General features: G+C 48.3%; 1 protein-coding gene across 2 annotated transcripts in view; it reads right to left on the bottom strand.

Moving 5' to 3' along the window:
* Positions 1–5199: 5199 nt before the first annotated feature.
* Positions 5200–27835, bottom strand: part of C1H20orf96 (chromosome 1 C20orf96 homolog) — a 34110-nt gene continuing 11474 nt past the window's right edge. For both annotated transcript variants that reach the window (XM_063121229.1, XM_063121239.1), the window contains 9 exons: positions 26105–26240; positions 25630–25757; positions 23609–23767; positions 18136–18235; positions 13666–13823; positions 13461–13562; positions 8235–8321; positions 6099–6217; positions 5200–5467 (listed from right to left, as the gene is read on the bottom strand). In XM_063121229.1, coding sequence (XP_062977299.1) covers positions 5407–5467; positions 6099–6217; positions 8235–8321; positions 13461–13562; positions 13666–13823; positions 18136–18235; positions 23609–23767; positions 25630–25757; positions 26105–26240 — 1050 coding nt within the window. In that variant the 3' untranslated portion in view covers positions 5200–5406. The remainder of the gene's footprint in view (positions 5468–6098; positions 6218–8234; positions 8322–13460; positions 13563–13665; positions 13824–18135; positions 18236–23608; positions 23768–25629; positions 25758–26104; positions 26241–27835) is intronic.

Raw genomic sequence — 27835 nt, 5'->3', positions numbered from 1 at the left:
CTTGCAATGTCATAGAGCAGCCTTCCTCAACCTGGGGCGCTCCAGATGTGTTGGACTACAACTCCCAGAATGCCCCAGCCAGCTGGCTGGGGCATTCTGGGAGATGCAGTCCAACACATCTGGAGCGCCCCAGGTTGAGGAAGGCTGTCATAGAGGGTGCTAGGACCACCACTCCTGGCTTTACTTGCCCTTCCAAAAATGAAGCCACCCCAAGCCAATTGTCCGAGTTGCTTGTGCAGTTACCTGATGATCACTTCAAACTACCCTATTTCTTCGATTCTAAGACACACTTTTTTCCCCATATAAACATCTCTAAAAATGGGGTGTGCCTTAGAATCGCGGGTGTGTCTTAGGGTGGTTTTTTTTTCCTGTTGGTGGTACTGAAATTAGTGTGCGTCTTACAATCGATGGCGTCTTACAATCGAAGAAATACGGTAGTTCAAAATATGACAGCTAGGTTGGTCACCGGCACACCTAGGGGTGACTGTATTACACCGACTTTAAAATCACTTCACTGGCTGCCAATGAGTTTCTGGGCAAAATATAAGGTGTTGGTTATCACCTTTAAAGCCCTACATGGTTTGGGTCCAGGCTACCTGCGGGATCGCCTTCTCCCGCACAATCCGCCCCGCACACTCAGGTCCTCTGGGAAGAATCTACTTTAGTCAGCCACAAACAGGCTGGCAACTCTTACCCAGAGGACCTTTTCTTCTGCCGCCCCCAGACGGTGGAACGGCCTGCCGGGAGAGATTCGTCCAATTAACAGTCTTCCCAAATTTAAGAAAGCTATAAAGACAGATCTCTTCTGGCAGGCCTACCCAGTCGAGTTTTAAGATGTCTTAAAAGATTTTAGGATTTTAATAATGTATCGGTTTTATGTGTTTAATCGGTTTTGTGTATTTTATATTTTTGTATTCAGTGCTGTTCCCTGCCTCGATCCAGAGGGAGAGGTGGGTAAGAAATAGATGATGATGATGATGATGATGAAGGTGATGAATCATCCCAAAGTCTCTTATTTTTAGGGATGGGCTGTGATGCAATCCCCTTCCCCTTCAGTGCCGATGCAGTGAAATGCAGAGAGGGGTTGTGTAGCTCTGTGGCGCTGAACGCGTGCTTTGCAGGTGCTCTTCGCTCCTCTGATGCCAAGCTTCTTGCCTGCCCAAGGGTCTCTACTTCCCTTGCTCGGCTTCGCCCATTTTCCTCTGCTGCCCCTCATGCCTGGAATGCTCTTCCAGAACACCTGAGAACTACCAACTCAATCACAGCTTTTAAAACACAGCTAAAAACTTTTCTTTTCCCTATAGCTTTTAAACTTTGAGTTTGTTCTGATTCTATACTGTTAGCTTCACCCTTCCCGGTGCCTGTTTACACTTCCCTGTGCCTGTTTGCATTCTCTTTCCCTCCTTATTGTTTACTACAACTTTATTAGATTGTAAGCCTATGCGGCAGGGTCTTGCTATTTACTGTGTGGTCTGTGCAGCACCATGTACATCGATGGTGCTATATGAATAAATAAATAATAATAATAGGTTCAATTTCCAGCATCTCCAGTTAAAAAGGCTCTCAGGTAGCCTGGGGAAAAACCTGTGCTTTGACCCACAGTTAGAGCATACAATATCATCAGTGGGTCCGAGTCACTTGCCAAACTACCTGGGACATTAAATGAATTTAATGTGCACATTTTTTTAAAAAAAAAAGCCACTATCAGGGTGGAGAGGGGAAGAATTAGGAGTGGGATTGCTGGGGGTGGAGGAGTTTTAACCCTTTCCTCCCCGCTGCAGTCCCACGGGAAGCTGCCCTCTGTGCCACCTGCGATTGGCATTAGGAGGAAAGCTCCCATTCGTGCCAGAAAGAGATATAGTTTTCCGAGCGGCCGCTGGGGTGCAGGAGCAGGATTTGAAGAAAAAGTAAACAAATACTTACATCTGCGTAAGCTTTAAAGATAATGACAGCGAAATTGGCACAGTGACAGATATTAAGGAGAGCTTTAAGCATACCAAATTTGAATCGGATTGGGTCATCCGTTGATTTTTTAATTTTTTTTTTTTTTTTACATTCCCCTCCTTAAACCCATTTCCTGGTATGCAAAGGATCTAGCCGCCTGGTAGCAACAACAGTGACAGCTTAGCGCTATAGGGGATAATTCGAGGGAAACAGGTACGTGGGATGAAGCTCATAGAAGTCTTGGGGGTGGGGGAAGGGAGAGATAAACCTGGGCACCACGCGCTCCATCCTCCTCAGCTGTGCTCTCCATCCCCCAGCAGCTGCTTCCATTGCAAGAAAGGTACGGCGATGCAATTTTTGTGAACCGCCCAGAGAGCTTCGGTAAAAGGTAGCTTCCTGCGCTCCAGTCTCTCCAGCGGACAAGGACCAGCGTGGGGCCGTAGCCGGTCACAGCTCTAACTCGCTGGGCTCACTCCAGGCATCTCCTACAAAAGAAGGCGGCTCTGACTTTCTTAGAATCATAGAATAGCAGAGCTGGAAGGGGCCTACAAGGCCATCGAGTCCAACCCCCTGCTCATGCAGGAATCCACCCTAAAGCATACCCAACAGATGGTTGTCCAGCTGCCTCTTGAAGGCCTCTAGTGTGGGAGAGCCCACCACCTCCCTAGGTAACTGGTTCCATTGTCGTACTGCTCTAACAGTCAGGAAGTTTTTCCTGATGTCCAGCTAGAATCTGGCTTCCTTTAACTTGAGCCCGTTATTCCGTGTCCTGCACTCTGGGAGGATCGAGAAGAGATCCTGGCCCTCCTCTGTGTGACAACCTTTCAAGTATTTGAAGAGTGCTCTCATGTCTCCCCTCCATCTTCCCTTCTCCAGGCTAAACAGGCCCAGTCCTTTCAGTCTCTCTTCATAGGGCTTTCTTTCCAGACCCCTGATCATCCTAGCTGCCCTCCTCTGAACACGCTCCAGCTCGTCTGCGTCCTTCTTGAATTGTGGAGCCCAGAACTGGACGTGATACTCTAGATGAGGCCTAACCAAGGCCGAATAGAGAGGAACCAGTGTACAACATCTTGTATAACATCTTCTTGTATAACATCTCTAAAATTCGCCTGTTCTTATCGGTCTCTTCTGCCAAGACTCTTGTTCATGCCGTGGTTATTTCCGGCTTGGAGTATTGTAATCTCCTGTTGACTGGTCTTCCTTCTTCTCACCTTTCCCTATTGGTTTCCATTCATCATTCTGCGGCTAAGATTATTTTTCTGCCTCGTCGTTCGGTCACGTCACTCTGCTTCTAAACTCCCTCCACTGGCTCCCTATCTCCTACAGAATTCAATACAAGCTTCTCCTTTTGACTTTTAAAGCTTGCCGTGGTCTGGCTCCTCCCTCTCTTTCATCTCTTATTTCACCTTACTGTCCCGCTCGCACCCTTCGCTCTAATAACACGATGTCTCTTACTCGCCCAAGAGTTTCTACTTCTCCCGCTCGTCTTCGCCCGTTTTCACTCGCTGTGCCTGGAATTCTCTTCCAGCGCACTTGCGAACCGCGACGTCGATCACAGTTTTTAAATCTTACTTGAAAACATTTCTTTTCTCAAAAGCTTATCATCTGTAGTGTGACGATACTAGTTTTTTAAATTTGTTTTATTGTCCCCCATGCTGGTTGGCCTTTCCCCTCCCTGTTTGTTTGTTACTGTGATTTTAGAATGTGAGCCATTTTGTATTCCGTTTTATTTGGTTTTGTAGAGCACCATGAAAACTTGACGGCGCTATATAAATAAATATTAATATTAATAATAATAATAATAATAATAATAATAATAATATGCATTTTTATACCGCCCAATAGCTGAAGCTCTCTGGGCGGTTCACAAAAACTAAAACAATTCAAAGTGTAAAACAAACAGTCTAAAAACATGATATAAAATACACATTAAAACGAATTAAAACATACCATACATGATTAAAACATCCTGAAAACATCCTAAAATTCCACTGGATAGGCCTGCCGGAACAGATCAGTCTTTATTGCTTTTTTAAATTCTAAAAGACTGTCAAGTTGACGACTCTCCTCCGGCAGGCCATTCCACAGTCTGGGAGCAGCGGAAGAAAAGGTCCTCTGGGTAACAGTTGTTAATCTAGTTTTTGCTAGCTGAAGTGGATTCTTCCCAGAGGACCTGCGTGTGCGGGGCGGATTGTATGGGAGAAGGTGATCCTGCAGGTAGCCTGGACCCAAACCATTTAGGGCTTTAAAGGTGATAACCAACACTTTGTACTTTGCCCGGAAACTAATCATTATTATTATTATTATTATTTATTTATATAGCACCATCAATGTACATGGTGCTGTACAGAGTAAAACAGTAAATAGCAAGACCCTGCCGCATAGGCTTACAATCTAATAAGATCATAGTAAAACAATAAGGAGGGGAAGAGAATGCAAACAGGCACTGGGTAGGGTAAAACTAACAGTATAAAGTCTGCACAACATCAAGTTTTAAAAGCTTTAGGAAAAAGAAAAGTTTTTAGTTGAGCTTTAAAAGCTGCGATTGAAGTTGTAGTTCTCAAATGTTCTGGAAGAGCGTTCCAGGCGTAAGGGGCAGCCAGTGAAGAGATTTTAAAAGTAGTGTAATGTGGTCACCCCTAGGTGTACCAGTGACCAGCCTGGCTGCCATATTTTGGACTAATTGAAGTTTCCGGACTAGGCACAGAGGTAGCCCCATGTAATCGTCATCATCATCATCATCATCTGACTCCCAAAAATACTTCCTGCTTGTAGTGTCCAAAGAAACGGAGGTCTGGAAGCAGCCGCTCACTCTCACAAGTGTTATGGAGAAGCACATAATGCCCAATGCATTCTGTACTATCTTCCTGTTTGGGAACCCCACCCATGGCTTCTTAAAGCAAAAGCACCTGACAACATAAGGTCCTCTTTTGCTGATCACTATCAACTGATTAGTTGCTCATCCCTTTTGCATAGCATTGTTGTCACCTTACAGGTAAACTCTTCCAATGAATCAATCATTCTTGCTAGGGATGTGAACAAACAGCAACCAAGCTTTTTGTAAACTGCCCAGAGAGCTTCGGCTACGGGGCGGTATATAAATGTAATAAATCAAATCAAATCAATCAAATGCGCCTCCGATAGGACCCTGGACTCCTCTGAGTTACGCATCAAGGACACAGAGAGGAAGATACAGTCCTGTGTATTGGTGATCAGGGAGGGCTGTCTTTAATGGTACTTAACTCTGAGATATCGAGGGGAGGGGGAGGTTAGAGAGAAGGCCCTTCAAAAGGCCTTAGTCAGAAGGTTTTAAAACTCCAGCCCGGAGGTTGGAATTCAGCACCCGGCAGGCTGTTGATTTCTGGGATGGCTCCGCAAAGCAGGAGGGAAACTGGTCGGCTGTGGTGTGCAAGGATGCGCTTGCACGCCCAAGGGGCTCCATCCCAATCAGATTTCCGGCAACTATAGGGGGAAATCCTCATCCGTGGGGATGTTGAGAACGATCTCCGTATCTGGGGTGCACCTAGTGGGGAAGAATGAAGAAGGGGTTTCGAGAGAGGAATTCTGTCGCCCCCTCAAAACCCTGGGAAGCACAAAAGCCCCGGAAAGCAAAGAGAACCCGCTGCGGACAGAGGAACGGCCACAAAGGCACAGCGTCCCTTCGTCCCCTACGCAAAGGGTGACCCTGGATTGCCAGCCGGAAGCGGATGGCTTGCATGACTGGAGCCAAAGTGGCCCAGTTGCTTCCCCTGGACTAAAAGGGTTTGCAAACGCAGAATACGGGATGCGAACCAGGATTTTGAAGCCAGGATTTTCAAGGGGGGGGGGGGGCTGGCTGGTAGGGGGGCACCGTTTCTCTGGCTGGTGGAGAAGCGTTAGCTGCCCAAGGGTCGGAAATCAAAGCGGGGCTGAGAAGGACTCCTTGGTTCACACGACGCAAAGCGTGTTGCGGGGGGGAAGGAACGCTCAGGGCTCAGGTGGGCAACCTGCGGCCCACTAGATGTTTGGGGCTACAACTCCCGTCGCCCCGCACCGTTGGCTGTGCGGGCTACGGCTGATGGGAGTTGTAGTCCAAAACATCTGGAGGGCCGCAGGTTGCCCACCCCTGGCTTGCAGCGTGACCTCCTGCTTGGGACACCGCCTGAAGGACCTACTTGGGCTGTCGGAGGAGGACGTCTGCAAATATCACTTCCCGCGGGTCCCTCATGGAGTGGTGAAGCTTGATAATGCTCCTGTGCAACTCCTTGATTTCTTTCACCGATTCATCAATTATCTGAAAGAGTTAAAGGAGACATGAGAAAGCCAGGATTCATGCCAATCCTCCTGCTGAGGCCGTAAGCGCCCTTCCCTTTCCGTGCGCCAATTCACCCCTCCCAGCGGTTCTGACTCCCTCCGTGGAGTTGGAAATGAATTGGCCTCCGGATCAGAGCATCACAGGTGACTCGAGTGTGGTCAGATGCCCCTTCCAAGCCCCAGTGGATCCACCAAACAAGAGCTTCTCCTTCTTTCAGCATGGGGCACATTCCCAGCCTAAGCCCAGCTACCACCGTCAGGCCGTGCAGGGCACACGCCATCCCCAAGGATTTCAAACTCTCCAGCTGGAATCCACACGGGGCATGTTTCATGTTCATCTCAAAAGGAACGTCGTCTTCCAAACAGAAGCCACACCAGGAACCCTCCTTCCCTTACGTCGTGCATAAGGCAATTAAGGGACTCCTTCCAGGCTCCAGCTATGAGATTATTCCCAAGGTAGGGTGACCCCTATGGGAAGGAGGACCGGGCTCCTGTATCTTTAACGGTTATGTAGAAAAGGGAATTTCAGCAGGTGTCGTTTGTATGGATGCAGCACTAGGTGAAATACCCCCTTCATCAAAACAGTTAAAGCTGCACGAGCTATACTGGAATGACCAGATACAAAAGAGGGCAGGGCTCCTGCAGCTTTCACTGTGGTGATGAAGAGGGGATTTCACCATTATTATTATTATTTATTATTTATTTATATAGCACCATCAATGTACATGGTGCTGTACAGAGTAAAACAGTAAATAGCAAGACCCTGCCGCATAGGCTTGCATTCTATTATTATTATTATTATTATTTATTTATATAGCACCATCGATGTACATGGTGCTGTACAGATAACACAGTAAATAGCAAGACCCTGCCGCATAGGCTTACAATCTAATAAAGTTGTAGTAAACAATAAGGAGGGAAGGAGAATGCAAACAGGCACAGGGAAGTGTAAACAGGCACCGGGAAGGGTGAAGCTAACAGTATAGAGTCAGAACAAACTCAAAGTTTAAAAGCTATAGGGAAAAGAAAAGTTTTTAGCTGTGTTTTAAAAGCTGTGATTGAGTTGGTAGTTCTCAAGTGTTCTGGAAGAGCATTCCAGGCATGAGGGGCAGCAGAGGAAAATGGACGAAGCCGAGCAAGGGAAGTAGAGACCCTTGGGCAGGCAAGAAGCATGGCATCAGAGGAGCGAAGAGCATGAGTGGGGCAATAGTGTGAGATGAGAGAGGAGAGATAGGCAAGAGCTAGACCGTGAAAAGCTTTGAAGGTCAACAGGAGAAGTTTATATTGGATTCTGGAGTGAATTGGGAGCCAATGAAGAGATTTCAGAAGCGGAGTGACATGGTCAGAGCGGCGAGCCAAGAAGATGATCTTAGCAGCACAGTGGTGGACAGAGAAGATCATCTTCCTGGCCCGCCGCTCTGACCATGTCACTCCGCTTCTGAAATCTCTTCATTGGCTCCCAATTCACTCCAGAAATCATAATAAAACAATAAGGAGGGGAAGAGAATGCAAACAGGCACAGGGTAGGGTAAACAGGCACAGGGTAGGGTAAACAGGCACAGGGTAGGGTAAAACTAACAGTATAAAGTCAGAACAAAATCAAGTTTTAAAAGCTTTAGGAAAAAGAAAAGCACCAGGTGCTGCATGCATAGCAACGACACCTGCTGAAATTCCCTTTTCTATGGAACTGTTAAAAGATACTGGAGCCCTGCCCTCCTTTCCATAGGGTCACCCTAGATCAGCCTTCCTCAACCTGGGGCGCTCCAGATGTGTTGGACTACAACTCCCAGAATGCCCCAGCCAGCTGGCTGGGGCATTCTGGGAGATGCAGTCCAACACATCTGGAGCGCCCCAGGTTGAGGAAGGCTGCCTTAGATGGTCCCAAGGGAGTTGGTAGTCAGGTAGAGGCCCAGTGACCAAAGGGTGTAATACTCAGGTAGCCCAGACACTGTACAATTTCCTGCCAAGGCACTTGCTGCAGCCCCCAAACCTCTTGCCTTCTTTTGGGTCTGTATTTGTCTTCTCAGCTCCACGTTGTTCCTGTTCATCTGTTCAAGGCCATCCTGGTACTGCATCAGCTTTGCCTGTACAGAAAAGGGGGGAAATGCCATTCAGAAGGATTCCACGGATCCTGGAAGGCAACGCCAGGGCAGTGGGAGGCACCCTAAACCCCAGAGGTGGGGTTTTTTTTTTGAGGGGGGGAACCAAAGCCTAATTAAGTCTGTTCTACAGAGGGGAGATCAAGTCTGTTAATCCAAAAACCTGGGATCCAAAAGGTCCTTCCCCCCATACATGAGAAATACATTTAAACGTTTGAATTTTCACATTTCTTTGATTCTAAGACGCACTTTTCCCCCCATATAAACATCTCTAAAAACGGGGTGCGTCTTAGAATCGCGGGTGCGATGAATATTCTTAGAATCAAAGCTTTTTTTTCTGTTGGTGGTACTGAAATTATTAGTGTGCGTCTTACAATCGATGGCGTCTTACAATCGAAGAAATACGGTAGTTGTATGTATTTTATGGTGTTTTTATTTGTGTTGTACCCCACCTCGATCCAGAGGGAAAGGTGGGTAACAAATAAATAAATATATTATTATTATTATTATTATTATTATTATTATTATTATTATTATTAATTTTTCCAAGGGCATCAATCTCCATGTCAGAGAGGGGGAAAATATGTAGGATGCAGCCTTGCAGTGGAGGAAGCAAGGCTGGATTGGGGCCACTGGCATCCCAATCTACTTCCACCGCATTTCCTGCTCCAGTTTCTCAAACTTTCGGAATGCATAGGCATGTATGTGGTTGTTTTATACCGGCCTTTGTCAGCCCGGCACCCTCCCAATAGCCATGCTGGCTGGGGGATGCTGGGAGTTGTAGTCCAACACATCTGGAGGGCACCGGGCTGAGGAAGGGTGCTTTATACTGAGCCCGGGCACTGAACCATCTACCCCAGTGTTGTCTGCTCTGACCAGCAGCATCACTTTGTGGTCTGATGGCCAAAACAGAAACCACAGGGCAGACCTGTAATTGGGTCTCTCGATGCATTGCTTTTTATTTATTTATTTATTTATTGAATGCATTTTTATGCCGCCCAATAGCCGAAGCTCTCTGGGCGGTTTACAAAAATTAAAACCATAGAAACCATTCAAAATAATACACAATCAGTATAAAAGCGTAATGTAAAATACAATATGAAAACACAGCCAGGATAAAATTAAGCAGCAATGCAGAAATTAATACCGATTTAAAACAGCAAAGTTACAATTAATGCAATAGGCTGCGAAAATGCTGAGAAAATAAAAAGGTCTTCACCTGGCACGGTGGATAAAAAACAATTATTTTTTTTAAAAAAAATCAGACTTTTTTTTAATTTAAATCGGATGTTTTTTTAATAAAATGCTTTTTGAGGGAAAATCTATCTAAAGATAGTTTTCTAGGGTGACCATATGAAAAGGAGGACAGGGCTCCTATACCTTTAGCAGATGCATAGAAAAGGGAATTTCAGCAGGTGTCATTTGTATATATGGAGAAAATGGTGAAATTCCCTCTTCATCACAACAGTTAAAGCTGCAGGAGCTATACTAGAGTGACCAGATTTAAAAGAAGGCAGGGCTCCTGCAGCTTTAACTGCTGTGATGAAGAGGGAATTTCACCAGGTTCTCCATATATACAAATGACACCTGCTGAAATTCCTTTTCAGTACAACTGTTAAAGATACAGGAGCCCTATCCTCTTTTTAATAGGGTCACCCTAAGTTTTCTATTTAAGATACATTATAGTCCAAAGGTTATTCATCATGAAATAAGGATTAGTTTTTAATTATGTAGCATGAGGCTGTATATTCATGCAATGTTTAAATTTTGGGGTAAATTAATTCCATTAATCCATTCACAATGTCATGCTCTTCCAGAGGTTTCTGTAAGATTATTGGGCAATTTTTCTATTTAAAAGATATTATCACAGATGTTTGGTTTTACAGTTCTCAAGACTGTGAATTTGTGTCTGCAAAGATCACAGTCCCATTGTGACTTTGCAAATTTATGTACAAAGAATCAGCCCCTGACCTCTTAAGTGCTAAGTTTCAAAAAATTCAATGAACAGGGTGCACTTTTGGGGGGAGGGGGAAGTCACATGATTAAATCGAGTCTTTCTGAGTAGTGATTTAAATCGTGATTTAAATCAAATTGATTTACCATATTTCTTCGATTGTAAGACGCCATCGATTGTAAGACGCACACTAATTTCAGTACCACCAACAGAAAAAAAGCTTTGATTCTAAGAAATAATAAACACATCCGCGATTCTAAGACGCAGCCCGTTTTTAGAGATGTTTATATGGGGGGGAAAGTGCCTCTTAGAATCGAAGAAATACGGTAAATCAAATCCACCCTGTCACCTGGCATCTAAAAGAGCATAGTGTAGGTGCCAGGCGAACCTCTTTACTTGCAAGCAGTTGTGGTGGTACGTGAATTGGACTGGAACAGCAATCCTGGAGTGTGTGGGTGTTCTTAATTCCCCCCGCCCTGCCCAAACATTGTTCATAGCTCTGGAGCCCACAGCTGCTGGGGGGAGGCTGGGGCGGTCACGCTACTCAAGCTGATGACCTGCATTAGCCCTTCACTTGCCTCCTTCGTGCTGCTACCCTCCCGCAAAACTGCAAGATTAAAAAGCCACACACAAGCGTAAATTCTCTGGGCCTGGTGCAAACTTGTCACATGGGACCCTTCCCCTCGTTCCCTCAAGGAAGGCCTTCTTGGTTCTGAAACACTGGAGGACTGATTCTTTTTTTAAACCTCCTTGCAGCCAGAGATGGAAGTATAGTTTGGAAGTATAGCTTCCAAATCAGGTGAGGTCCTGGTTCCTCTCTATTCGGCCCTGGTTAGGCCTCATCTAGAGTATTGCGTCCAGTTCTGGGCTCCACAATTCCAGAAGGATGCAGACAAGCTGGAGCGTGTTCAGAGGAGGGCAACCAGGATGATCAGGGGTATGGAAACAAAGCCCTATGAAGAGAGACTGAAAGAACTGGGCATGTTTAGCCGGGAGAAGAGAAGATGGAGGGGAGACATGAGAGCACTCTTCAAATACTTGAAAGGTTGTCACACAGAGGAGGGCCAGGATCTCTTCCCGATCTTCCCAGAGTGCAGGACACGGAATAATGGGCTCAAGTTAAAGGAAGCCAGATTTCAGCTGGACATCAGGAAAAACTTCCTGACTGTTAGAGCAGTACGACAATGGAATCAGTTACCTAGGGAGGTGGTGGGCTCTCCCACACTAGAGGCCTTCAAGAGGCAGCTGGACAACCATCTGTCAGGGATGCTTTAGGGTGGATTCCTGCATTGAGCAGGGGGTTGGACTCGATGGCCTTGTAGGCCCCTTCCAATTCTGCTATTCTATGATTCTATGATTCTATGTATGGTCTGTATCTATATTAATTACACCCGAATGGCAAAGACCCTTTTGGACATTGTGTCCTGCTCCTGGGGTCTCACGGCAGTTCTATGCAATGTGGAGCTAAGAGACCTAATGCATGTTCTCAGATATGTTCTGGGGCCTGAAAATCCTGACACGGGGCTCGTTCCCTCTTGTGCCTCAGATCTCACTGTCCTCCTGCTGCCACCCTTGTTGGGAAGGCCAGCGGCAAATAAGGAACTCTGGGACTTGTAGGCCCAATTCACGCAACGTGACAGCTCATTATGGGTTCATTTACCCACAAAGAACTGCACTGTGTGCCAACTGACATTAGGAATATGCAGGCCGAGGCTGGGGGTTGCCCTGGCTTGTTGTGTTGTCTGAACCCAGGCGACGGAGTTATTTGAGGGTGAAACAACCCTCACATATCCCTAAAACAGACCATGGGTTCTGCAAGGGTTGTTTCACCCTCAAATAACCACCACGGTTGGGTTTGGATGACATGACAAGCCACGGTAACCCGTGGCCAGGGCTTGCATATTCATAATGTCAATTAATCCACGGTGGGCTGTTGTTTAGCCTGAACCATGTCATGGTGTCACAGCTCTCTGGCTCTCAGAATAGAAATCCAAGAGCAAGTAAAGAGGTTCGCCTGGCACCTACACTAAAGCAGCTTTCCCCAATCTGGTGCCCTCCAGTTGTGCTGGACTACAATTCTGCAATCCCGGGAGTTGTAGTCCAACACATCTGGAGGGCATCAGGCTGGGGAAAGCAGGCCAGAAGTTTCCTGTGCAGTCACCTGCACACTCTGAACTCTCTCTCTTTCTCTCTTCTAGCGGAGGGGCCAGCCACTGTTCACTGTTCAGAACGTGGCTTGTTCCATTCTAACGCTGCTTTTGATTGGCTCCAGCAAATCTCACCAGACCTTACATAATCTATGTCCCCATTTAGATAGAGGGAAATACGTTTGCATAAATAATCTGAAGCATGATGTACAATTTAGCCTCATTTTTCCCCTGTCACGGTAACAAGCTTACAGCTCAGGGCAGGTCCTCGCCAGGCCTCTGGGCACAGGGGAAGTGAGAAACAGAACACACGTGGAAATGTATGGGGAAGGGACAGCAGAATCTGGGCTCTTGGCACAGAGCACAAGGCCCGTTCGGACCGGGTTCCAGGCACTGCACAGCAATCTGGCCCTGGTTAGGCCTCATCTAGAGTATGGCGTCCAGTTCTGGGCTCCACAGTTCAAGAAGGACGCAGACAAGCTGGAGCGTGTTCAGAGGAGGGCAACCAGGATGATCAGGGGTCTGGAAACAAAGCCCTATGAGGAGAGACTGAAAGAACTGAGCATGTTTAGCCTGGAGAAGAGAAGATGGAGGGGAGACATGAGAGCACTCTTCAAATACTTAAAAGGGTGTCACACAGAGGAGGGCCAGGATCTCTTCTCGATCCTCCCAGAGTGCAGGACACGGAATAACGGGCTCAAGTTAAAGGAAGCCAGATTCCAGCTGGACATCAGGAAAAACTTCCTGACTGTTAGAGCAGTACGACAATGGAACTAGTTCCCTAGGGAGGTTGTGGGCTCTCCCACACTAGAGGCCTTCAAGAGGCAGCTGGACAACCCTCTGTCAGGGATGCTGTAGGGTGGATTCCTGCATTGAGCAGGGGGTTAGACTCAATGGCCTTTTAGGCCCCTTCCAATTCTACTATTCTATGATTCTATGAATCTGGGCTCTTGGCACAGAACACAAGGCCCGTTCAGACCGGGTTCCAGGCACGGCACAGCGATCCAGGCCGACCCCACTCACCTCAGCAAGGTCCTGCAAAATGTGCTCTTGCTCTTCCCACACCTTCCCCGCGAACGATTCCAAGAACCGTTTGGCCAGATCCTCGATTTCTTCCAATTCGTCCTGGAGGCAGCAGTACAGGAGAACGGATGAGACGAGCGACGTGCTGCCAGCCCTCAGCCCCCAGCAAGAGAGACGGAGGCCGGCAAAGGCCTCAAACCCGCACCTGTTGCTCCTCGCCCAAGTTACGGATGCTGCGCAGCAGGGAGGCAATCTGGACCGCCTTCACCGGGTACTCCTTGTCCATGTAGGTCCGGAGGACGTTCAGCTCCTCCTGGACAGCGTGCACTTTGGTGTGCATGCGCTTCATCTCCAGATCCAGTTCTTGAGGGGACAACAATAACAACAGGAAGATACACCCAAGGAAATTAGCTCCTGGGATTAACGATAGTACTGGCTGTAGTCTGGGCTTTGCTCCGCTAATCGTAAGTGTATGTGTGTTTGTTTATTTATTTATTTATTTATTTATTTATTTATTTAATTTATTACATTTCTATACCACCCAATAGCCGAAGCTCTCTGGGCGGTTCACAAAAATTAAAACCATAATAAAACAACCAACAGGTTAAAAGCACAATTTACAAAATACAGTCTAAAAAGCACAACCAGGATAAAAACCACGCAGCAAAATTGAAATAAAATTAAAATACAGAGTTAAAACAGTAAAATTTAAATTTAAGTTAAAATTAAGTGTTAAAATACTGAGAGAATAAAAAGGTCTTCAACTGGCGACAAAAGGAGTACAGTGTAGGCACTAGGCGGACCTCCCTGGGGAGCTCATTCCACAGCCGGGGTGCCACAGTGGAGAAGGCCCTGCTCCTAGTAGCCACCTGCCTCACTTCCTTCGGCAGGGGCTCACGGAGAAGGGCCCCTGTGGATGATCTTAAGGTCCGGGCAGGCACATGTGGGAGGAGGCATTCCTTCAAATAAGTGTTTACTGCTAGATTAATGTACGAACAGCTTACTGGGCAACTGTTGAATTGTACGGTCATTGTTCATGTTATTTATTTATTTATTTTTATTTATTATTACATTTATATCCCGCCTTTTTTCCTCCAAGGAACCCAAGGTGGCATACATAATCCTCCTCCTCTCCATTTTATCTTCACAACAACAACCCTGTGAGGTAGGTTGGGCTGAGAGTTTGCGACTGGCCCAAAGTCACCCAGTGGGTTTCCAGGTCAGTCCAGAATAAAATCTCCCTCATCCATGATTTGATTGTGGATGAGGGGGCTGACCTGGTATGCATCACTGAGACCTGGGTGGGTGAACTGGGTGGGGTTGCTCTCACCCAGCTCTGCCCTCCTGGGTACTCGGTGCAGCACCAGCACAGACTCGAGGGCCGGGGAGGGGGGGTTGCCGTGGTCTATAGGAATACAATCTCCCTCTCTAGGCTTCCTGTTCAGTCGAGTGCTGGTCTGGAGTGTTTGTACTGTGTGTTGGGTACTCGAGACAGATTAGGGATTCTGCTGGTGTACCGTCCACCCCGCTGCCCAACAGTCTCCCTGCCTGAGCTGACGGAGGTTGTCTCGGACCTGGTGTTGAGGACCCCCAGGATGGTGGTTCTGGGGGATCTCAACTTCCATGCCGAGGCTGCTGTATCCGGAGCGGCTCAGGACTTCATGGCTGCCATGACAACCATGGGGCTGTCTCAACATGTCATCGGCCCAACACATGCAAAGGGACACACACTTGATCTGGTTTTCTCGACTGGACAGGAGGATGGTGATCTGGAAGTGGGGGAACTAACATCTACCCCCTTGTCATGGTCGGATCACTTCCTACTGAGGTTTAGACTCTCGGCGGCCTTTCCCCTCTGCAAGGGTGGGGGGCCTATTAAAATGGTCCGCCCCCGGAGGCTAATGGACTCCGATGGATTCCAGAGGGCTCTGGGGGATTTTCCTGCTGATATGGCCGGTGCTCCTGTCGAAGCCCAGGTCGCTCTGTGGAATGCAGAGATGACTCGGGCGGTTGACACGATCGCGCCCAAGCGTCCTCTCCCTCTGAGCAGAGCCCGGTCAGCTCCTTGGTATACATCTGAGCTGAGGGCGATGAAGCAAGAGGGGAGACGGCTAGAACGCAGGTGGAGGAAAACTCGTGCTGGGTCTGATCGAACACGGGCTAGAGCTCACTATCGAGCCTACTCTGTGGCGGTGAGGGTGGCAAAGAGGCAGTTCTTTTCCACCAGCATTGCGTCTTCTCAGTGTCGTCTGGCGGAACTTTTCCGAGTGGTTCGTGGCCTGTTACACTCTGGGCCAGGGCGTGAGATAGTTGAACCCTCGGTAGCACGCTGTGACGAGTTTGCACGGCACTTTGAAGATAAAGTCGCTCAGATTCGTCATGAATTGGACACCACACTTAATGCAGCACCACTAGTAGAGGCGTTCAGAGCGCCGTCCTGCTCAGTTTTATTGGATGAGTTTCAGTTATTGAGGCCCGAGGATGTGGACAAGGTGCTTGGCCAAGTCCGGTCGACCACCTGTGTGCTTGCCCCTTGCCCCTCGTGGCTCATTACATCAAATAAGGAGGGGATCGCCGGCTGGGTCCAGGAGGTTGTAAATGCCTCCTTGAGAGAGGGAGTGGTGCCGGCCTCTTTAAAAGAGGCGGTAATTAGACCACTCCTGAAGAAGCCTAATCTGGACCCGGAAGATGTTAACAACTACAGGCCGGTGGCTAATATCCCTTTCCTGGGCAAGGTGCTTGAGCGGGTGGTTGCAGGACAACTCCAGGCACTCTTGAATGAAACGGATTATCTAGATCCATTTCAATCGGGTTTCAGGCCTGGTTTTGGAACGGAAACTGCCTTGGTCGCCCTGTGGGATGACCTCTGTCGGGAGAGAGACAGGGGGAGTGCGACCCTGTTGGTTCTCCTGGACCTCTCAGCGGCCTTCGATACCATCGACCATGGTATCCTTCTGGATAGGTTGTCTGAGCTGGGAGTTGGAGGTACTGCGTTGCAGTGGTTCCGCTCCTACTTGGATGGCCGATTCCAGAAGGTGGTGCTGGGGGATTATTGCTCTGTGCCGTGGCTCCTAAGCCATGGGGTTCCGCAGGGCTCTATTTTATCCCCTATGCTGTTTAACATATACATGAAGCCGCTGGGGGAGGTTATCCGGAGATGTGGACTGAGGTGTCATCAATATGCGGATGACACCCAGCTCTACCTTTCCTTTTCATCAAACCCAGGTGAGGCAGTGACTGTTCTGAACCAGTGCCTGGGCACGGTAATGGACTGGATGAGGGCTAACAAACTGAGACTCAATCCAGACAAGACGGAGGTACTGTTAGCGGGTGGTTCATTTGTCCGGCGAGGTGATGTTTGCCCTGTCCTGGACGGGGTTGCACTCTCCCTAAAGGATCGGGTCCGTAGTTTGGGGGTGCTCTTCGATCCAGAACTGTCACTTGAGGCACAGGTGAACTCAGTGGCAAAGAGCACCTTTTATCAGCTTAGGCTGATATACCAACTGCGCCCTTATCTGGACAGTGATAGCCTAGCTACAGTTATCCATGCTCTGATAACCTCTCGTTTGGATTACTGCAATGCGTTATACGTGGGGCTGCCTTTGAAAACGGTCCGGAAGCTTCAGCTGGTACAAAACAGGGCAGCCCATTTACTAACAGGGACTGGCTGGCGAGATCACATTACGCCAGTCCTTTTACAACTTCATTGGCTGCCAGTCCAGGTCCGGGCCCGATTCAAAGTGCTGGTATTGACATTTAAAGCCCTAAACGGTTTGGGGCCAGGTTATTTGAAGGAACGCCTCCTCCCATATGTACCTACCCGGACCTTAAGATCATCTACAGGGGCCCTTCTCCGTGAGCCCCTGCCAAAGGAAGTGAGGCAGGTGGCTACTAGGAGGAGGGCTTTCTCCGCTGTGGCACCCCGGTTGTGGAATGAGCTCCCCAGAGAGGTCCGCCTGGCGCCTACACTGTACTTCTTTCGTCGCCAGCTGAAGACCTTTTTATTCACTCAGTATTTTAACACTTAATTTTAACTTAAATTTAAATTATACTGTTTTAACTCTGTATTTTAACCTTATATCAATTTTGCTGCGTGGTTTTATCCTGGTTGTGCTTTTTATATTGTATTTTGTATTTGTATTTTTAACTTGTTGGTTGTTTTATGATGATTTTAATTTTTGTGAACCGCCCAGAGAGCTTCGGCTATTGGGCGGTATAAAAATGTAATAAATAAATAAATAAATAAATAAATAGAACCCAGATCTCCCGACTCCCAGTCTGACACTTTAGACACTACACCACACTGGCTCATGTTATAAGGCTTCGTACTGTGGATGAGCTATGGTCCGCCCCACCGAAGGAAGGGTTCTCCTTGGTCTCCCTGGCTTTTCAGAGGCAGGCCTGGATTTCCAGTGTAATGCCTAGGCTGCTCACGACTATGTTCTGCATCCATTTTACCACAGGAGGCCTGTGAGAAGCGAGCGTCACCTGAATGTGCCAGTCGAGGTAACACTGCTGTTTGGAACATTCTCTGCTACAGTTAGGCCATCAAATTCTGGGCCAAATCACGTGTCCTTGGGTTCACTGGCTTGGGCTTCCTCTCTGTCCTACTCAGCTGAGAGCAGTGTGTGTGTGTGTGTGTGTGAGTGTGTGTGTGTGGAGAGGTACTGCTTACTTCCAATATTCTTCTCCACCATTTCCTCCGTTGCCTGGAGTTTTGCTTTGGCGATACCCACTTGGTTCTGACTTGAGTCCCGAAGAGTTGTGATGATCGTCTGTGGAGACAGAAGCAACAGGCTCAGGAGGGCAACCAGGATGATCAGGGGTCTGGAAACAAAGCCCTATGAAGAGAGACTGAAAGAACTGGGCAGGTTTAGCCTGGAGAAGAGAAGATGGAGGGGAGACATGAGAGCACTCTTCAAATACTTAAAAGGTTGTCACACAGAGGAGGGCCAGGATCTCTTCTTGATCCTCCCAGAGTGTAGGACACGGAATAACGGGCTCAAGTTAAAGGAAGCCAGATTCCAGCTGGACATCAGGAAAAACTTCCTGACTGTTAGAGCAGTACGACAATGGAATCAGTTACCTAGGGAGGTTGTGGGCTCTCCCACACTAGAGGCCTTCAAGAGACAGCTGGACAACCGCCTGTCAGGGATGCTTTAGGGTGGATTCCTGCATTGAGCAGGGGGTTGGACTCGATGGCCTTGTAGGCCCCTTCCAACTCTGCTATTCTATGATTCTATGATGGCCCAAGAGGTTCGGAGAGAAACGGGTAAACTGTGGTTCAGGAGCCACCTACAGCCCCCAGTTCAAGAAAATCATCAGGAATGACATTTGCAAGAACCCTCTCCTGAGGCAGCCCGTGTGCCACAAGCGGGAGCAATGAAGCTAAAGCTGTGAATGAGCTGAGATTAGCGAGGGATGCTAAAAGCAATAAAAAGGCTTTCTTCAGATACGTGAGTAGTAAAAGACAGAGGAAAGAAATGGTGGTTCAACTGCTTAATGAGGATGGCAAATTGATAACAGATGACAAAGAAAAGGCTGAAGTGCTCAATTCCTACTTTGCCTCGGTCTTCTCCCAAAAGCGGGTCTATGACCCCCCCGGAAAAAGTGAAGCAGAAGTTGAGGGGGCAGGATTGCAGTTTGAGATTGATAAACAAATGGTCAAAGAACACCTAATTTCCTTGAATGAGTTCAAATCTCCAGGGCCCGATGAACTGCATCCAAGAGTAATGAAGGAGCTAGCGGAAGAACTCTCAGAACCTTTGTCTATTATCTTTGCAAAATCATGGAAGACGGGTGAGGTGCCGGATGACTGGAGAAGGGCTAACGTTGTCCCTATCTTCAAAAAGGGCAAAAAGGAGGAACCTGGGAACTACAGACCAGTCAGTCTGACATCCATCCCTGGGAAAATTCTGGAGCAGATTATAAAGAAGTCAATCTGTAAACACCTTGAAATCAATGCAGTGATTACTAGAAGCCAACATGGATTTGTCAGGAACAAATCCTGTCAGACTAATTTGATCTCATTTTTTGATAGGATAACCTCCCTTGTGGACTGTGGGAATGCTGTGGACGTCATATATCTTGACTTCAGCAAAGCTTTTGACAAAGTACCACATGACATTCTGATTAACAAACTAGCTAAAAGTGGGCTAGATGGAACAACTATTAGGTGGATCCACAGTTGGCTACAGAATCGGACTCAAAGAGTACTTATCAATGGAACCTTCTCAAACTGGGGAGAGGCAACGAGTGGGGTGCCGCAGGGCTCAGTCCTGGGCCCAGTGCTCTTCAACATTTTTATTAATGATTTGGACGAGGAGGTGCAGGGAACGCTGATCAAATTTGCAGATGACACAAAATTGGGTGGGATAGCTAATACCCTGGAAGACAGAAACAAACTTCAAAGTGATCTTGATAGGCTGGAGTGCTGGGCTGAAAACAACAGAATGAAATTTAATAGGGATAAATGCCAAGTTCTACATTTAGGGAATAGAAACCAAATGCACAGTTACAAGATGGGGGACACTTGGCTCAGCAATACTACAAACGAGAAAGATCTTGGAATTGTTGTAGATCACAAGCTGAATATGAGCCAACAGTGCGATATGGCTGCAAGAAAGGCAAATGCTATTTTGGGCTGCATTAATAGAAGTATAGCTTCGAAATCACGGGAGGTACTGCTTCCTCTCTATTCGGCCCTGGTTAGGCCTCATCTAGAGTATTGCGTCCAGTTCTGGGCTCCACAATTCAAGAAGGACGCAGACAAGCTGGAGCGTGTTCAGAAGAGGGCAACCAGGATGATCAGAGGTCTAGAAACAAAGCCCTATGAAGAGAGACTGAAAGAACTGGGCATGTTTAGCCTGGAGAAGAGAAGATTGAGGGGAGACATGATAGCACTCTTCAAATACTTAAAAGGTTGTCACACAGAGGAGGGCCAGGATCTCTTCTCGATCCTCCCAGAGTGCAGGACACGGAATAACGGACTCAAGTTAAAGGAAGCCAGATTCCGGCTGGACATCAGGAAAAACTTCCTGACTGTTAGAGCAGTGCGACAATGGAATCAGCTACCTAGGGAGGTTGTGGGCTCTCCCACACTAGAGGCATTCAAGAGGCAGCTGGACAACCATCTGTCAGGGATGCTTTAGGGTGGATTCCTGCATTGAGCAGGGGGTTGGACTCGATGGCCTTGTAGGCCCCTTCCAACTCTGCTATTCTATGATTCTATGATTCTATGAAGCCTTGACTTTTCTCACTCCACGCCCCTTCTCCCAGCCATATGCGAGGGCAGAGGAAACACGGGCTGAAGAAGAGGCAGGTGAAAACACACTATAGGCTCCCCAAAGAAAGGTTTTTCAAAAATCACGGCCTGGATGGGATGAAGGTGGAAACGGACCAGAGGTCCGAGGGTGCCAAAACAGAAGCCAGGATGCTGATGGGTGGGGGAGGAGAGGGAGAAAGCAAAGGCTGGGTTGTGCATCTCAGGGGTCTTAAAATCTTGATAACAGAGACCTGCACACCAAACTTTGGGCTGTTGTTGTTTTCAATTCAGTCCCTCTTCCCTGGAACCTACTTCCTTCAGCTTCTCTACATGGGTCCCCTTCTTGATCTGTTTCCCCATTACCAAGGCCAGATCTACACGTCGTTGCGAAGGCGCCTTTTTAAAAGACGTACCTAAAAGAAGCGCCTCTTTCTTTACTGTGTGTACTGTGAGCTAGGCAGCACCGCCTGCGAAAGAATCTCTACCCCATTCAAAGGCGCTGCTCTGCTCGGGCCGCTTCCCCCTCGCGCGTTCTTCCATTCGAATAATCCCCCCTCCCGCCCGGCTGCTCTTCTGGCGCGTCCCAGCGGCGGCGGCTCCTCCTGCAAAACACTTTTCTCCCTCGGTGTGTTTGTATTTGCGTTTGCGTGCGCGTGTGCGAGCACACACCGAAGAGAGTCCCGGGGAGATGACACCGCAGGGGAGAGCGAGAGGCAGGAGCTGAACTCATCCGCCGCGCGCACGCAAATGAACATACGAGGGGGAAGCGGCCCGAGCAGCATCTTTGAATGGGGTAGAGACTCTTCCGCAGGCGGTGCTGCCTAGCTCACAGTACACACAGTAAAGAAAGAGGCGCTTCTTTTAGGTACGTCTTTTAAAAAAGGCGCCTTCGCAACAACGTGTAGATCTGGCCACGCTCACTCTGCGGACCTCTCTGTTACTTGTTCACTCCATTTTCGCCCCACAAGAAGTTTGGTTCCAACCCTAAACACGCTTACTAGGAAGTAAGCCTCACTGAACACAGCGAGAGTTACGTTTGGAATAAACCCATGTAAGAACGTTTTCTATAGCCACACCTTCCACTGGCTTATAATGCCTGTGAGTGTTCCATGACATCACAGCAGGCCAGCCAATGGCAGGGGACAAGGGATGGAGGGTATTGCAGGTGGGCAGTTTCTAATGTAAGAGTTCACATAAGAAGGAACTCTTAGGTATACGAATTTAGTCACTGCTGAACTCAGCGGAAGGACCACAGTCGGAGGGGGAGCACATACTTTGCGTGCAAAGGGTTGTGTGCAAAGTATGTGCTCTCAATCCCTGGCATCCCCAGGTAGGGTTGGGATTTGTTTCTGAAACCCTGGAGGGTCACTGCCAGACAGGCAAAACTGAGGTAGATGGACCAATGGAACCATCTATGTTCATATGTTTTTCAGGTGTTTTTAGATGCACAGGAAAGGGCAGGGCTTTTTTTCAGGAGCTCCCCATTCACGCCAGTTACCCACAAGGAATGGGCTTATGGCTCCAATATCAGTCCCAAGTTATTCCGCCACTGCTGCTGACTGGGCATGTTCAGCCTGGAGAAGAGAAGGCTGAGAGGAGACATGATAGCACTATTCAAATACTTAAATGGTTGTCACACAGAGGAGGGCCAGGATCTCTACTCGATCTTCCCAGAGTGCAGGACACGGAATAACGGGCTCAAGTTAAAGGAAGCCAGATTCCAGCTGGACATCAGGAAAAACTTCCTGACTGTTAGAGCAGTACGACAATGGAACTAGTTACCTAGGGAGGTTGTGGGCTCTCCCACACTAGAGGCCTTCAAGAGGCAGCTGGACAACCCTCTGTCAGGGATGCTTTAGGGTGGATTCCTGCATGGAGCAGGGGGTTGGACTCGATGGCCTTGTGGGGCCCTCCCAACTCTGCTATTCTATGATTCTATGATAGCACTCTTGAAATACTTGAAAGGTTGTCACACAGAGGAGGGCCAGGATCGCTTCTCGATCTTCCCACAGTGCAGGACCAGAACACTTGAGAACTACAAACTCAATCACTGCTTTTAAGACTCAGCTCAAAACTTTTCTTTTCCCTATAGCCTTCAAATATTGAGTTTGTTCTGACTTTACACTGTTGGTTTTGCCCTACCCTGTGCCTGTTTACACTTCCCTGTGCCTGTTTGCATTCTCCTTCCCTCTTTATTGTTTACTACAACTTATTAGATTGTAAGCCTATGCGGCAGGGTCTTGCTATTTACTGTGTTATCTGTACAGCACCATGTACATTGATGGTGCTATATAAATAAATAATAATAATAATAATAATAACAGGCTGAAGTTACAAGAAGCCAGATTCCAGCTGGACATCAGGAAAAACTTCCTGACTGTTAGAGCAGTACGACAATGGAATCAGTTGCCTGGTGAGGTGGTGGGCTCTCCCACACTAGAGGCCTTCAAGAGGCAGCTGGAGAGCCATCTGTCAGCGATGCTTTAGGGCGGATTCCTGCATTGAGCAGGGAGTTGGACTCGATGGCCTTGTAGGCCCCTTCCAACTCTGCTATTGTATGATCAGTCAGTGAGACTGACAGGGGCTTCGGCTGGACTTGAGTGTGTGCGTGTGCAATCTGTGTGGCTGAGTACTTATAACGAGTGCAGGGTATCCTGGGGGGTGGGGGTGGGGAAAGGGGAGACCTGCGTCCCCCAAGACACTTCCCTCTCCCACTACTTTGCACCGGAGTGCCCAGCCCGGGGGTATGGAAAGCAACGGCCGTCTCGACGTGACCTGAAAGTTCCTTCGCTGAGAGCGGCCCTAGAGGAAACACGTCTGGACAATCTGGTCATTCTGCCCCAATGGATCCCGCTCCCGCCGCCACCCTCAAGCCAAGCCTTACCCCAAACATCTCATACTGCTGGAGGAGGTCCCTGGCGCCCTTGGCGGTGTCAGCATCCATGTCCTTGATCTGCTGCACGAGCCCCTTGTTCTTCTCCAAGAGAACGCTGGAGTGGTGCTTTAATTCTTCCAGGCTGATTGTCCTGCTCTTGGAAAGCCGCTAAGGCGTTTTTGAAGGAAGGGGTGTTACAAATGGCTCACTGCTTCTCCCCTCCGCTGCCTATCAGTTTATTTATTTATTTATTTATAATTATTTATACAGTTCCCTAATACTCGGAAAGTCCTGGACGGCTCCAGCCCTACAGCTGCCATTTCACCTCCTGTTCCCTTCCCTGCTTTTATGTAAATTTTATTTTCCCATCACCAAATATGGAATTTCTGGTTACAAACTCTGCAAGGGTACCATTTGAATTCTGGACATGCACACAGAGATTATTGAGGTTGTCACACAGAGGAGGGCCAGGATCTCTTCTCAATCATCCCAGAGTGCAGGACACGGAATAAGGGGCTCAAGTGACAGGAAGCCAGAGTCCAGCTGGACATCAGGAAAAACTTCCTGACTGTTAGAGCAGTATGGCAATGGAATCAGTTACCTAGGGAGGTTGTGGGCTCTCCCACACTAGAGTCATTCAAGAGACAGCTGGACAACCCTCTGTCATGGATGCTTTAGGGTGGATTCCTGCATTGAGCAGGGGGTTGGACTCGATGGCCTTGTAGGCCCCTTCCAACTCTGCTATTCTATGATTCTATGAAAAGGGGGTTGGATAAACATGGGTGAAAGTGCTCTTGCACTCAGGTCCTACTTGTGGACTTCCCCTTAAGAACATAAGAAGAGCCATGCTGGATCAGACCAAGGATCTATCTAGCCCAGCACTCTGTTCACACAGTGGCCAGTAAAAAATAGCCAAAGGCAAGGGTGAAACCAAGTAATCTTCTACAATAATATTATTAGTAAAAGGTTTATTAAAGTGCCAGGTGCCTGGAGAAGAGAAGATGGAGGGGAGACATGAGGGCACTCTCCAAATACTTAAAAGGTTGTCACACAGAGGAGGGCCAGGATCTCTTCTTGATCCTCCCAGAGTGCAGGACATGGAATAACGGGCTCAAGTTAAAGGAAGCCAGATTCCAGCTGGACATCAGGAAAAACGTCCTGACTGTTAGAGCAGTACGACAATGGAACCAATGACCCAGGGAGGTTGTGGGCTCTCCCACACAAGAGGCCTTCAAGAGACAGCTGGACAACCACCTGTCAGGGATGCTTTAAGGTGGATTCCTGCATTGAGCAGGGGGTTGGACTCTATTATTATTATTTATTGCGTTTGTATACCACCCTATAGCCTAAGCTCTCTGGGCGGTTTACATAAGATTAAGACACTTAAAAACAATATACAAAAATTAAAAACCACAAAAACATACAATATACACATACATTTAAAACCGCTATAACAACTTTAAAAAACTATGAGCCTAAAATAACCAGACCTAGGCTCATCACATATTGCTAAATGCCTGGGAGAAAAGTCTTGACCTGGTGCCGAAAGGATATCAATGTTGGCGCCAGGCGGGCCTCGTCAGGGTGATTGTTCCACAGTCGGGGGGCCACCACAGAGAAGGCCCGCTCTCTTGTTGCCGTCCTCCTAGCTTCCCTCGGAGTAGGCACCCGGAGGAGGACCTCAGACGTCGAACGTAGTGTTCGGGTAGGTTCATATCGGGAAAGGCGTTCCGTCAGGTATTGTGGTCCCAAGCCGTGTAAGGCCTTAGAGCAGCCTTCCTCAACCTGGGGCGCTCCAGATGTGTTGGACTACAACTCCCAGAATGCCCCAGCTGGGGCATTCTGGGAGTTGTAGTCCAACACATCTGGAGCGCCCCAGGTTGAGGAAGGCTGCCTTAGAGGCCCCTTCCATCTATACTATTCTATGATTCTGTAAGTACCAAATACCAGGTCCTATACTTAATCACCCTAAGTCTGCATCACGTGCACCAGATCCCAGAGTTACGACTTAGGACTTTTCCTTCATGTACCTGCAGAATTTTGATGTTCTCCAGGCTCTTTGCCATCTTCACTTCCTTTTTCATGGTTTGTTGCCATGTGGGCTTCTCTCTCACGGACACTGTCATTTTCGAACCGAAGCTGGAACTCTTTTCCCCCGCTAAAAAAGAACACGGCATTATTCCTTTGTGACACTGTACTGTGGCAGGGGAGGAAACAAATCATGACCGAAAATGATAGAAAAGGGGACTTCAGGAAGGCATGCCCGTCTCCTGTGCTGGATGGACTGGAGGATCCTCCACACCAGAAGGAGTCGGTGTAGTGCTCAATTCCTCCTCCCAGAGGTCAAGGCATAAGAACTTAAGTAGCGCCATGCAGGATCAGCCCCAAAACCTGTCTACTCCAGCATTCTGCTTCCTCGGCAGCCAGCCAAAAGGACACAGTGTTACCCAGCAACTGGGGCACATTGGCATCCTGCAAGGCCCTGCAGGCACCACTTTTCCCAACCTGGTCTCCTGACGTTTGAGTTCAGTGCAGACTTCTTCGTTTCTTCCTTCTCCAACTCCGGTAACGCAACGGGTGGCAAGGACGGTTTGGACGTTTGTTTCTGAGCCACATTTTCTCTTTGCCATTGGCTATAATCCTAAACATAGCACCGAAAGGGGAAAATTCATAGGGAGGAAGCAGACAATCGTCAGTAGAACAGTAACTTCTTCCCCACACCCCATCCCCCCAAAGCTACCGTCTGCAGAGGCCACCAGTGAGGGAGGAAGCAGCAGCCAGGCACCTGTCCATCGTGCCTGGGTCCAGCTCCAGCTGAGAGCCCCCTCCCTCCTGCTGCCAACTGTCTCTGCGGAAGCCGCCAACAAGGGAGGAAGCAGCAGCCAGGCACCTCTCCATCGTGCCTGGCTCCAGCTCCAGCTGAGAGCCCTCTCCCTCCTGCTACCAACTGCCTCTGCAGAGGCCATCAGTGAGGGAGGAAGCAGCAGCCAGGCACCTCTCCACCGTGCCTGGGTCCAGCTCCAGCTGAGAGCCCCCTCCCTCCTGCTACCAACTGTCTCTGCAGAGGCCACCAGTGAGGGAGGAAGCAGCAGCCAGGCACCTCTCCATTGTGCCTGGGTTCAGCTCCAGCTGAGAGCCCCGTCCCTCCTGCTACCAACTGCCTCTGCAGAGGCCACCAGTGAGGGAGGAAGCAGCAGCCAGGCACCTCTCCATCGTGCCTGGGTCCAGCTCCAGCTGAGAGCCCCCTCCCTCCTGCTGCCAACTGTCAACTGTAACTGCTGAACTTTGCAACTAAGATTGTAGTGCCTGATTTGCTTTCCTTTTCCCCCTCCTCCTCCCTCCCAATCCCCTTTCCTTTTGTGTCATGTCTTTTAGATTGTAAGCCTCTGGGCAGAGACTGTCAAGAAATACTTTTGTAAATAAATAAATAAAAGACCTAAGAACAAAGTGCCCTGAGGACATGCAGAGTGCCTTTCCTTTCTTTGGCACCTTAGCCTACCTTCCTAGGGTGGCAGCGGCCTGGAGGTTACATGGCCTCCAAAGCAGCCAAAGGAAAACGGCAGGAAGTCATTCAGCTGTTCTACTTTTGGAAGCCAATACATGCATTCAGTGTCACATGACGTGCCCCACAAAACAGTGCCAGCTGGCTCCGTGGTTCCCTTCCGGGGGCGGCACTGCGTGGGCCTGTGTTTGCATTCACCGCAGATGCCTAGGCACTGCACTACAAGTGCAGTCACCACCACCACCAACCTTAGGCCTGGGTTACTGTTCTGATTGCTTGGGTTTGCTTATTCTTCGACCCAAACACGAATGCGTTCCTGTTCCGAAGTGGCAACAGCCACTTTGGTGAACCGCCCAGAGAGCTTCGGCTATTGGGTGGTATAAAAATGTAATACATAAATAAATAAATAAATAAATAGCTAAGCCAAAGGCCAGTAAGAAGATTTAGGCCATGCTTTTTAATGCGGAAGGCAGAAGCTCTCGCAAAAGAAATGTAGTGCAGGGGGTTCCCCCTCACAAATAATAGGAGGGGCGGAGGTTGACCCTGTATTTATTTATTTATTTAATTACATTTATATACCGCCCCACAGCCGAAGCTCTCTGGGCGGTTTACAACATTTTAAAATAGTAAACATTAAAAGTATACAATTTAAAAACACACACACACACACACACACACACACACATAAAAACAGTATAAAAACAACAGTATCCATTTAAAAACAATTGTGGGGT

This window comes from Elgaria multicarinata, chromosome 1, assembly GCF_023053635.1.
Source record: "Elgaria multicarinata webbii isolate HBS135686 ecotype San Diego chromosome 1, rElgMul1.1.pri, whole genome shotgun sequence".
NCBI lineage: Eukaryota > Metazoa > Chordata > Lepidosauria > Squamata > Anguidae > Elgaria > Elgaria multicarinata.
The sequence above is the reverse complement of the archived record's forward strand: the minus strand, read 5'-3'. Positions and strand labels throughout refer to the sequence as shown.